At 34.2% G+C, this 13,764-nt stretch overlaps 1 protein-coding gene across 1 annotated transcript in view; it reads right to left on the bottom strand.

Annotated features, from left to right (window-relative positions):
- The window catches only part of LOC111510205 (uncharacterized), an 86,337-nt gene that overhangs the window by 6,367 nt on the left and 66,206 nt on the right, over positions 1–13,764 (bottom strand). Inside the window, 4 exon segments of the mRNA XM_074182526.1 lie at positions 1,153–1,335; positions 1,338–1,487; positions 4,768–4,993; positions 7,581–7,807. Coding sequence (XP_074038627.1) covers positions 1,153–1,335; positions 1,338–1,487; positions 4,768–4,993; positions 7,581–7,807 — 786 coding nt within the window.

Genomic DNA, 13,764 nt, shown 5'->3' with positions numbered 1-13,764 from the left:
CGTGTGAAGTAGAAATACTACATTTCGGAGTCGCAAAGTCAGAGTGAACAATGGTTTAGAGGATCAAAAACAGATTTTTGATAGTTCCAGGCGGATAAAATTCCTCTTCAAAAAGTTTTAAACAATCACGATCGTAGATAACTGTATTAAAGCTATTTGTTAAATATCGTAAAATGAGGTTGGCTGCAGAACAATATAATATTTAACTTCGGTGCACCAATAAATCGGTTAAAAGTGACAATGACATAGGTGGGTGGCGTTCTTTTAGTGTAAAATAATAAAAAAACTTTGACATTTTATTCTTTGACGTATGTCAAAAGAATTAGAGCAATAACAATTTGGAGCGAATTTTTTATAATGAATTTCAGGTTTCGTAAACGAAAAAAGATAGTTTTCCGATAGGTTGACCACTAAAGAAGGCTATGTATGAATATTCAACTTTTTCAATTGATTTTTCAATTAGTAGGCAAACTTTATGAATACAAGTTACTGACTACTTGAAACCTTCAGTGGTTTATATAACGCAGTAACTTTTCGGGGTTTACTTTTCAGTCCGCATATTCTCTATTGATTTAGCTCTATTCGTTTTTCAAATTGTGGAAGGTTATATACACGAAAAGCAGTAAAAGTTTTAAATCATGTAATGATTCACCAAATTCTTTGAGGAATGTCAGCGAAATGTAAAAAAAAAAAACATCCAAGGATACCTTTTGTTATGAACTATTATCGATGTGTCATATATTTCATACATTTTCATTTGAGTGAATTAGTTAATTTTTTTTTATCTTTCATATGTTGTTCTTTTTTGCATAGTATAGACATTTTATATTTCTCGAAAAAAGAATTATTATCGTTATTATCCTTTTTTCAGTTACTTTTTATTTTATCTTAATCGACGGAAGAATATTTGGCATAGGGTAGTATCAGTAAGCATGCCAAATCAAATATTTGGCGAAGTATTTATTGAATTTGTTAATATTTTCGATATTACAACTAGCGTTTTTTGGTATCAGTAATACATGTTATTCTACTGATTTCCGTTGGGCATCAGAAAAAATATCATCTGAATATATCCATGAAGTAATTCAGATAAATTGAATTGTAGTCAACTCAATTTATCTGTATTGAAAGAGAAATTATATATTAACTTACAACTTCTGGTGATACTCAAGAAAATACACCCAAGTATAAGAGTGCTTTTGTTGGTCAAGTGCAATCTCCTGCTGATCTCCGGTAAAGTAAATCTTCCTAAGACATCAGCTGCAGAAAAGGCTGTCATACAAGAAGTCGTCCTCATCAATGATAACTTGGCTTCTTCTTGAAGAAACATCGGGCAAAGGCATTGTATGCTATTGTAGAAACGTAAATTAATCCTAAACCAATGAGTATGAAGACGAAATAACCGTCTTGGAGAAGTTCCAAGCCCAAGGATTTGACAATCTTTTTCAGAAGAGACTCTTCTTCTCCTTTATTCAATTCGAGTTGGCCTGTAATTGAGTGAGTATATTAATAATCTAAATTATTACTTTATTCTAGACTGATTACACTCTAAGCACCGAGTAATCTGAAGTTACTTCAGATTACTTCAGTTACTTCAATTTTCGTATGTTAGTTGAATGTAATATACTGTAGAGGAGAAGGTGGGAATGTGTGAAAATCTGAATGATACATTCCCTGGTTTCGTATTCATTTGGCTATATGTGACTCACTATGGAATATTAAAAAAAAATCAGTGTATTAAGAAAATGCCAATTTAACAATTTGAGATCAAGTGTAGATTATGTGGCACCCTGGGAGGCAAATTTGAACTCAACGACAAAAATCGCACATTAATGTTTGCCTTTAGGACCTGCACAGTCGGTATGAGCTCATGTTACAGCTCTGACACTGGATCCACTCTTCTCCACGTCTGTCGCTAGAATAATTGGTATCATAAAATATACAAACTGTATCTCTGTCCTCGGGAACTGCTGGCGCCATCCCCTCTCTTAGTCGATTGATGGTGGTTGGATTCCTGGTTCAGATTCTGTCCCGTGTGAGTGAGTTTTCGATATACAGATGTTTCCCATTCAGTGTCGGTCATCGTTAACAATACGTCTAAAAATGGCAATTCTTTGTAGAAAACCGACTCACACGGAACACTGTCTGAACCAGGAATCCAACCACTATCAATCGATTAAGAGAGGAATCATCAAGAGTCTACTAGACCGTGCTTTCGGGCTCTCTAATACAAAGGAAGGTCTTGAAAAGGAATCAGACTTCATTAAAAATGACCCTCAATGGAATGGTTACTCCAAAGTGATGATGGAACAGGCTTCGCTAGAAGACAGCAAGAGCTCCACAAGGAAAGTAAGCCGACACAACCGGTACTTGTATTTCCCTACCTCAGAGGATTGTCGGAAAGGATAAGAAGCATTGGGTCCAAGTATAACATCAGAAACTGCTTCACCTCTGGGAACACTCGCCGTAGCAGCCTCACGAAAATCAGGCCACCAAACGCGGACTGCGATTCCAAGAATTGCATTTACCGGATACCCTAAGAGTGCAGAGAATCATACTTTGGTGAAATTAAGAGGCTATTGAAAGATTGCATTGCCGAGCACAAGAAACACACACAGCGAAAAGAAACTAGCAAATCAGGAATTGCAGAGCATGTTTGGACTCATCAACATAACATCAAGTAGGCTCAAGCTGAAATCATCCACAAGGAAGAACACTGGTTTAAAAGAAAATTCAAAGAAACCGCATATATGTTGTCCAACAACGCATTTATCCAAGGTAGCGTACAAGTACGCAACATATGAAAACCTCTAATCAAGCGAAACACGACCAACTCCCGTCAAAAAGCCAGCTCCCGATAAAACCGATGAAGCGAAGAGAGGGAAGAGGGGATAGGTAAAATCACTCGAATGACCTATCAATAGTCAGATCTCGAAGGAATAAGTCCAGTTATCACCCGAAGACAATTGTGGATACTAACTATCGAGTCGTCGTAAAGTAACTGGGTTTGGAATCTTATAATTTTTAATTTTCATTTCTTGTTGATAATTTTTTTAATTTTCATCTCGTGATAATAGTTTAATTTTTTTGATTTTTTGGTTGTTGCTTGTATTTTATTTCATTGTAATTTCAGTTTTGTTTTTGCTTAGTATAATAATTGTTATTTTTCAGATAACCTTTTTTAATTTTCTTTCTTTCAGGGATTTCAAATCAACTCATATCCTATTAGACAATGGAAGTCCGAACTAATGAAATGCACCACGAAACATTGTCAAGCATCTTCAAACAAACGAGAGAAGTAGTTGATTAATGTATGATGTTTCTGCAATAAAATCAACTTCAGTAAAAACCTGCGGATTGAACAGATAAATGCCAGTGACACGAATTCCGTTCACAACAATTTATCCTGTAGTGCTCTCAAGATATTCGAGACCAGAAAGCTCAGCAATGTCGTAAGCATTCAGCATTCTTTCACAATTAAGCATAAACTTTCGAATATCCTCACTGTGGTTACTTTTGTGGGTTGTTTGTGGTGGAAAACAGACAATAGTGACATATTTTTCGCGAGCCAACTCCAAAATATCTTAATTGCGCATGTGCAATACTGGAGAGACATCGATAGGAATTTTTATCAATGAAATGTCTAAACCTTTCGGTAAAAAAATTGTAATGATTGTAATATTGGGATTAAAGATCTAGAGAAGTTTGGACTAGCTGAATCTCTGGAGCTGATTGTCGGACTGATCGGAACACCCTTCTTGTGGATTTTGGGTAGTCCATACAAGTGAGGGGGCTCACTTGTATGGCTCACTTGGATGGCAAAGATGTTGGCGCAATAGTGAAATTTAAACCTTTCCTCTATAAACATTCCTCTATGTCCGTGAGCGGGCGGGAACTCATGTTGATGACGTTGTTTTTGCGATTATTCACAATATCATAGATATTTTTGCACAAATTTCATTTATAGGCAATGGCACTGAAAAACATTCATTCAATTTTGGCCTCTTAGATCCGATTTCGGCAAAATTGAAAATATTTATAATTTTTAATTGTTTAGATCTAGCAGAGTTGAATTGTTGAATGGTAAGTATATCTACAAAGGAATAAAGGAATATAGATGGAAAACTAGAAGGCCAAAAGCTTTCTTTCCCAAAAATTAAAATCTTGAAAAAATATACCCCTTTCAATTTAAACAAAATTCCTATGGCTGGGATTAAATCAAATAAACCGAATGAATGTCATTACGTAGTGTCATCAATAACATGAGTAAATTTAACTCATGCATGACATAAAGTCGTAATTTGGTGAATGAATTGAATGATTGATTTCGTAATGGTATACAGATTCGTGCTGAAGAAGTTATAAGGCAAGTATATCATTCCAAAACATCGGATGTCCGTCATTAAGGATACCATAGTTCCATGTGAGTGGAATTTGTTTTGCCATCCTGTGATTGATATCTGATCCAATTACATAACGAATGTTTGTAGTTTGACACTAGGCAATATGTCCATTGGGGTCAATGACTAATGGAATGAAAGAAGTTGTTTCGAGACACCTTTTTCTTTCAGTATGTATCTGAAAGTTACTTCATACTTAACTTACTTACTGCTTATCCCAATATGTATCCCTATTTCCAAGCAATGTCAATTTTTGATTGAAATTTATAACTCGCAGGCTTTCTACGAATCATGAGGATCCATACGTTCCTCCACTCATACTTTTCCGAATGTTCAAAAGATGAAAACGGAATTCTTTTATACTCACTATTCGATACTTCCACGGCAATTTGCTTGTAATGGTTTTCTATTTCATTTTTCAATATCCCCTGAGTAGACTCTTGAGGCTCTTCTTTTTGCTTCAACAGATTTACTTCCTCCTCCTGTAATTGAAGGTTTTTAGGCTTCTCATTGCTGTCCCAGGAATTATCCATTCCGTTTCCATTTTCTGAAGCTGGACTAGTCCCTGCACATTTTTTGCAACAGAACATTGGCTGTAATTATTGAGAGACGAATAGCATATATCTTATATATATATATATATATATATATATATATATATATATATATATATATATATATATATATAGTAATTGGTCGAAAGAAATTTTTGTATGGTTGGCAATATTTTTAGCTCCAACAGTTGATTAATGTATTCTATAATAAAAAAATAGGAAAACCAAACCATATCCAAACAACACAATGTCCAGATTCAAGGAACTAGAGTACTTCATTCAGTTCTTCATCAAAACGACTTTACCATCTTGCGAAGCAAAGGATCAATCTAAATCCCAAAAAACAACCCGATGTCGATTCAACAACTTTTTTCCCTATAAGCATGCAGTTACCGACAAAGTAAGCAAAATTCTAAAGGGGCACGACTTAAGAATCTTGTTCCACCTGCTCCAGATCTTACATCGGGCATACCAATAGACGAGTCTCCAACAGAGCCTATGATAGTGGAAATTCCGAATCAGATACGACATTTGCCTATCTATGATTATTTGAAAATGAAAAAAAGTACACTACACTGATTTGTTTGATAAATAAATTTCATACCAATCTTTACAAAAACAGTCTGCATCACTGAAAATTAAACCGATCGAATAAATTTAGTAATTGAATAGAACTGGCCGATACTTGAAGAAAATCCATATTTAAAAACTAATAAAATAGAGTTTATTCTATGAGGGTTTTACAAAAACCCTTATAGTGAAAATCATAGAATATATTTAGGACACGTCTGATATTATGGTAAATGTGTGGAGTCACTTGACACTTTTTTTTTGAAGTCCGAACTAGTGAAATTCATCATGAAACATTGTCAATCACCTTCAAAAAAACTTTTTTTTTTCTCTAAAGTGGCGCCAAAATGCAATTTCACCTAGTAAATTTCCTTCTAAAATTATCGTTTTTAATGATGTATCACACTAAATACTTCCCCTATTCAAATTTTGAGAGTTATGGTTATTATCAAGAAGAGGAGGAAGAGATGACGGTTGACATTATGATAGATAGCAGTCCCCCTTCAATTGAAAAATGACCAGTTTTTTTGAATTTCTTCTCGATGAATATGTGTTGAGATATTCGATTTGTTTTATTTTCGGTGTATACAAATATTGGGTAGGCTATTTTTTTTCTTGTTTTGGCAGGTATAAATAGGTGAGTCGATACATATAATTCACACTTATCACCTTGATGAATATATCAAAATAAACATTGATTCGTTGCCAACACGATGATATAGGGTAGTCTTCGAAAAATTTGCCCTGAATGGCGGTTTTCGAGCTTTAGGGAAATGAGAGTAAAAATGTTCGACAGAGAATTTCGAGAAAAACTTTCCCGTTCGATGAAAGCATTGCATCTGCATGCAATTTAATTGAATAGGATTGCGATAGAGTAGTAAATACTGAGCATTATTTTGAAGTAGTGCAAAGCCAAGCTTTGTCATCGACCGCCGACAAAATTCGTCTTCTATCTTCCACAGCAAGACAGTGGAAGATAGGCTCTGCAAAACCAAAACCCAAGCCCAACACATTCAGGACCATTTCGACACGTCATGTTTCATCAATGCTGCCTAGGTTGAACCACAAATGCATTGCTGTACTCAGCTGTCCTTGAAGGACGCGCCTAAGTAAGTGAGGACGATGACATCTCAACTCAAGAAGTCGCCATAAAAGGGATGGACAGCTTGCAAGATACTGAAATGTGTATAACTTTTCACAATTTTATACACAATTTCGAAATCATTGTTTTTTTATTTTTGACATAGGTTACTTTTTTCATCACATCTTCAAAGCAGATACGCCAGGAAAGTATATGATTTTTGTGACCTTCTGTGATATTATTTATGAATATTATGTACCAAAAATCTTCATTCCATTACAAACATTTATTTCTAGGTACACGTCAATACATCTGCCGCTGTTGAAGTGTCAAAATGTTTGGATTCTAATGCATGCCTACCGCTGATTGCTTCAAAATAAAGTACAGTATTTTCTAGTCTATCACTATCCTCCTCAATTACACAAAAGAATAACCTGCACTCATCTGAGGGCGCACCGTGCGAAGTTGCAATCTCTTCTATCATAAAGGACAGTTCGCTCGGAACTGTCGCTTTTTCTTCAAAATCAAAATGTCCGTTTCAAAAGCACGCCAGCCGTCAACCAAGTCACTTTTTCTTCGCAGACAATCATCATATCAGCAAAAAAACATCACTATCCAATTCCTCCTCGCTTTGGAGTAAACAGATTGAGATGCTTGCGAAGACCAATGATGAGGCCTTGAGAGTAAGCATATTAAGAACTTGGCGTCACAAAACTCCATTTCAGTTGTTTAAAATGGCTTTGAAGTCGAATCGGAAATATGGTACAATTTTTAGAAGGGGTTCAACGCGAAATAAGAATGTTTTTTCCAACTTCTAGTATAAAAGAAAGTCAAGGTGAGTCGAAAGGAGCTGGTCCTCATGAAGAATCATCTCAGTTCATCTTCGAGGAGCCAAATATAAAACATCGTACTAATGAATAGATTTAACCATTTCTTTTTTCTGAATCAGTTTCAAATCAGAACAAAAAAGATCACCTTGAAAAAAATGGCCCCAATGATTCCCGAGTAGCTGACGAAACCGAGAACGAAGGTGGTACCACTGAATCCGTACTTCTTCAACAACATTCCTATAAATGTTGGCATAATCATTTGCCCGATTGCCGTACCGCCCATCGATATGCCAACAGCAGTGCTTTTTTTAGTAGTGAAGTAGTCGTTGACGATCAAAAATGTACCCGACGCCAGAAGACCAAGTCCCATACCTGAAAATGATAAAATCAAATTAAACATTTCAAGCGAGATAACAAGACTATTTTCTCACAAATAAGTCAGAAAGTCACATGAGATGAATAGATTTCTGGATAAAATTCATCAGTTTCCGAATGTACTGAAAATAACATAATAGTAATAATTTCAACGAAAGTCATTTTTTGTGGAGGAAAATCAGTTTTTTATCGATTTCTTTTTGGTATTTGTTACCTTCCACAATCTGAAAAATATAAAAATTATAATGGAGAATTTTATACAAGTGTGGAAGGGCAAACTTTTTAGTTCACCCCGATAAGTTACTGCGTAAAAATCAAAGGATTTTTCACAAAGAATGGGTAGCCAAGTACGGTCTATTTGGTATGGTTGGCCGAGTTTGAATAGGTATGAGCCACAATAAACTCTTATGGGTTGCGGTGGAGGGTCGAATAAACCTATTTACTTTAGACCTACCTACCTACTTACGGTATATTTCTAAGGAGCTATTCGAAATGCAATTCTCTCCAGTTATGAGAATATACGCTGATTCTTTTAGCTTACGTCTCTTAGAGTGAGGCTCATTGGTAATCATTCTTGTCCTATTCCATTCCACTCGATGTTCACCATCTGATTTTGAAATGTGTTCTGACAATTTCAATGGTCTTGAGGTTTCCCCAATGTAACTTTTATTACAAGAACAAGGTATTCAGTGTTGTTGGGTTTTGTATGTTTGAGTATAGATCTCAGTGTATTTTTTGTTTTGAAAGTACTTATGATGCACTGAAAGTAATTCTAACGTCATACCTATTTCCAATTCGTCTTATTTTTTTTAAATAGTCTTGGAATGTAAGGTATAACGTTAGTTGTGAAAGGTGTCGGTGGATGTTGAGTCGGTAATTGTTGAGTTGGATGTTGTTGAATTTGTGAAGCTGTTTGTATGTTCGTTTGGTTTTTAATTGACTCTTTATTTTCTATTAATTTATGATGTGAATTTATGAACGAATCTGGATAAGCGTTATCTTTCAAAACAAATGTACATCGGAAGAAATCACATACAAATAGATATTTTCACTATACATCGAATCATCCTGCGAGTGTTAAAAAAGGTATAATAAATTGCCTTTACAAAACAGCTAAAACGATATGCAATTCAACTGGAAATCTCAATAAAGAAATATCATTGATTAAATCTGTTTTGAAAGATAACGCTTATCCATATTCGTTCATAAATTCAACGATAAATGCAATAGAAAATAAAGAGTCAATTAAAAACCAAACGAACATACAAACAGCTTCACAATTTCAACAACATTCAACTTAACAATTACCGACTCAACATCCACCGACACCTTTCACAACTAACGTTATACGTTACATTCCAAGACTACCTGAAAAAATAGGACGAATTGAAAATAGGTATGACGTTAGAACTACTTCCAAAACAAAAAATACACTGAGATCTATACTCACACATACAAAACCCAACAACACTGGAGAAAAAACAACAAAAAATTGTATATATGAAATACCTTGTTCTTGTGGTAAAAGTTACATTGGTGAAACCTCGAGACCATTGAAAGTGCGTGAGAATGAACATCGAGATTACATAAAAAATAGACAATTGACAGGATCTAAATTGTCAGAACACATTTCAAAATCAGATGGTGAACATCGAGTGGAATGGAATAGGACAAGAATGATTACCAATGAGCCTCACTCCAAGAGACGTAAGCTAAAAGAATCAGCGTATATTCTCATATCTGGAGAGAATTGTATTTCGAATAGAAAATCTTAGAAATAGACCGTACTTGGCTACCCATCTTGAAGAAAAATTTTGATAGTGGCGAAATGGCAACAGACTGATATCAGAGAGCACCTTGTATTACATCAAATGTTTCAGTTGTCAATCAATAACATTGACATAATTTCATATTTCGAAACTCCTTTGACATCTGTCGAAGAAATAAAGAAATAAATAATCAAATAGGAATAGCTGCCAATATATTAGAATTTTGGCTTCCGAAACGTTAGGATAAGTATTGTATTATTTCTTAACAATTTTTTTGATAGGCAAAGTTGTTAAATACGACAACTAACTGATAAATAGAAGATTTTTCTTTGTGGAAAATCCTTTGATTTTTACACAGTAACTTATCGGGGTAAACTAAAAAGTTTGCCCTTCTACACTTGTATAAAGTTCTCCATTATAATTTTTATATTTTTCAGATTGTGGAAGGTAACACATACCAAAAAAAGGTCGATAAAAAATAATAACTTCTTCATTATTTCCTCTTTCAGTACATTTGAATGAAAATATTCCTTTAAAATATATTTAAGAAAATAAAGGGCAGAGTTCAACTTGGCAGCGGAGAGTGCTACTCTGTTGTTCTCCCACTAAACCCTGAAAAATACCTATTGATAAGATAAAAAAAGTGCCTATACAGTTTTTGGTGAAAGGGGCAGTGTTCATCCTTGGTATGTGAAAATAATGAATGAAAACCTACTGATAAGTCCTGAACAAAGGGTTTTTGAGTTGGGTTTTGAAAGTTTTATTACTTTCTGTTATGAAATTTGGTGGAATGAAATAATATCTTTTGCAAATCTGGTAAATAAACGATGGGAGCCATATTTCAATAAAGAACTAATTTGAGTTTTATAAAGTTGCTGAAGTGTGTCCAAATTTTCACAATTTGACAACCAAGAAGTCAGTTGGCGAAAATTCCCAAATTTGAATCGGCCATTCACTTTCTTAAATGACAGTAGCATTTGTGTTTTTTGAGTATTAAATTCGTATTGTCTAACGTCTAACATCAAAGCAAACTTAATATGAACTGGATTTCCATAAAAATTCTTGTTGTCGAAGATGTAACCCTTGTTTGGATATCTGCATAATAACTGAAACATGTGTCTCCCCCTTCATTAGCAAAAGTATGCTCTAGTTCCATAATTATATGTAAAAACCCGTTACATTTTTCGGGCTCAAATATTTTTCAATGTAAATACTGATACAAGTTACAAAAATGTTCAAATCAATGCCACAATATGAAATGTTATACTATCTCAACGATGCTATTGAGTTCATAGAAGAAAACATTTGCCCCTAAACTGTAAAAGGATTTTGATGAAATTGGTGATACAGAACCTTTTCATTCATGCCATGTGCAGTATCCCTTACAATTCCCAATATGAGTGTTCCTACTGTGATTCAAAATAATAACATAAAATTATAACAAGAAGGAACAACATTATCCACTGTATAATTAGTCATGTATTAACCCTCCAAATGGCATTCAATTGGCTTCTCATTATTATTCTTTCATATATATCAGCTGTATATCTATAATTTTGGTCCCATTATTGCTGTCGCGGAAACAGTAAGACCTACAAGGTCGGTTGAATTGAGCAAATATTTCCAATGTTGGAGAATTAAAATTTTCATATCGAGAATATGAGTGATTGTTTTTGTACATGGCGGTGTTGATTCGCCAAATGTCAGCCCCTTTCTGTGAGAACATAAGAACCTCTGCATCCACTCAAATCAGTTGTTGAGGTTTCAAAGGCCCAATCTTGTAGATTTCACATTCTGATTGCTACCACTGGTGGTTTGATGTAAGGCTCTTGTCCAACCATGCCATGGGAGTTGCTCAAAAAGTATGTATTCGTGATCGTCATCTGAATGATTTTTATTTGAGATGTCAAAATTTCAAATTAATGAGAAAATGCAATTTTGCAAAAGAATTGAACATTCTGTACACGAAATATTTTATTGGCACAGTTACTCTACAATACCTGTGAATCGTGGTGAAATTTAAACAATTTTCATTTTCAAATAGCAAATACCTTCCAGTCGACTTCATTTCAAACGAACACATGATACAATTTGTAATGTCTGAGTTTCATTCTAGAAAACATTCATACAGAAAAATAAATATTTGAAAACATTCATAAATTGACTTACGTTCTTAGAGTTATCTAGATAACCTTAGCCTCTTGTCTTCAATTTCAAGCCACTTGTTTTAAATGAAAAATACGTGCATTTTATATACTTCAAAAGTTTTGTGAAAGTTGGTGAAAAATATATCAGTATGTTGCTCAAAATATTAGTAAAATTACCAATAGACTATCTTGAATGAAGATAATAATGAATATAGTTTTTCAATAAAGATACTTTTGGGGAAAAATATGCAAACTTTCCACTCTAATACGTAATCAAAACTCTCCACAAAGATGTCTAGATCATGCACAAAAGCTTCTTTCATATATAAACTGGAAGAAAAATTTTACCGAAACAACTGATTTTGAATATTTGAGTATTATACCATACGGATTTTTTTTTAGTTTCGTAATGAAACCGAAACAATGTCGTACACAGGGAAGCTACCTATCGTAATACGAGAATATGAGACATTATTTATATAGGAAAACTTTCAATCTTCAGGGATGTTCCAAAGTTTCAATTTGTCTTCAACTCCTCATCAGTACATCACCTAATTTACTGATATAGTATGAGCACAAGTTATGTGAAGAGATTTTGCAGACTATCCAAGGAAATGCAGTGCTTGCAGATTCCCACCCCGGATCCAGAAACGATTATCATCGTAACTTTTTATTCATTCATTTTGCAGATCTCGATGTGAGAAGTTCTCTAGAAATTTATATTGTAATTTTGAATAAAATAAATTGTTTTTAAAAACGGTTTTCGACTTCAAAGTTACTTAACTGGCGCAGTCGCTGTAGGATTATTTCGCAGTTCGTTTTCGCGAAGTTCACGGCATCGGGTCCGATTCCGAAAATTGAACGTGAGTTTCAACTCTTTGGCGTTTACTACCTACCTCTGGAGTTCACACGAGGAAGCAAAAGAATCACATCAAAAAAAAGCAGCTCTGAAGTACAAGTAAGTACCGAGTTCCTTTTTACCCATTTCCCTGAATAGGAAAACATTAGATTTAGGCAAACATATATAAGTATTTTTTCTTGATTCTCAAATCCAATCCTGAATAGGATATTACATTGAATAATAACGTAAAATTTTGATGAATCTTGATTCAGAAATTGAAAATTTAATAAATAACTTTAATACTACTGTGGTTTTAGAAGAAACAATGCCTAACGGAAACACAGAACAAATTAACGTTAGTATGCTTAGATTATATGTAGATATGATTACGCCATACGATGGCAATCAAAACGGATTAAGTCAGTTCATTTCAAATTGTGATTTTCCAAATTCTACTTATTCAAATTCAACAGATCCTATTTTCAAGCAATATTTACTGAAGGTCATTCAATCAAAATTAATTGGTAGAGCCAATCTCTTAGTAGGAAGTAGAATAGAGTTAAATAACTGGGCCTTAATTAAAGAGGCGCTCATTCAATGTTTTGGAGATAAGAGAAGTTTGGAGTGTTTAGAACAAGACCTTCTTGTAGCCAGACCTTTCAAAAACGAACAACCATTAGATTTTGCAAAAAGACTACAAGTTCTTCGTAGTCATTTGATTCAAAGAATAAATTCTTATAGTATTCAAGAAATGGATGAAGCAACAAAAATTATTTATAGGCGACAATATCAAGTTATGTCATTGAGAACTCTTATAAGAAATCTCCCGGCTCCCTTACAACAAACAGTTAGATTTAAAAATCCGGACAGTATTGAAACTGCTATTAGTTATATGATAGAAGAAGAAAACTTTTTCTATGCACAAAATAATTTTAGACAACTCAGTAACCAAATCAATTTACCGAAAAATACCCCAGATCGTCCTAGACAGCAAACAACCTATTTGCAAAACCCCATTTCCAATACACAGCAATATTCTCGAACATTCCAATCGAATCAATCAAACCCCCCAATACAGCGATACACGCAGACAGTCCCTAACCACCAAATTCCACCTAGTTTTCAGAATTTTCAAAATAACCCAAACAGATTTCCTAGTAAACCCATACCGATCCAACCTAGACCCACTGTCACAAA

The sequence above is a fragment of the Leptinotarsa decemlineata genome, unplaced genomic scaffold, assembly GCF_025532065.1.
Source record: "Leptinotarsa decemlineata unplaced genomic scaffold, Ldec_3_MD MMD2_tig00026328_RagTag_RagTag, whole genome shotgun sequence".
NCBI classification, from domain to species: domain Eukaryota; kingdom Metazoa; phylum Arthropoda; class Insecta; order Coleoptera; family Chrysomelidae; genus Leptinotarsa; species Leptinotarsa decemlineata.
The sequence above is the reverse complement of the archived record's forward strand: the minus strand, read 5'-3'. Positions and strand labels throughout refer to the sequence as shown.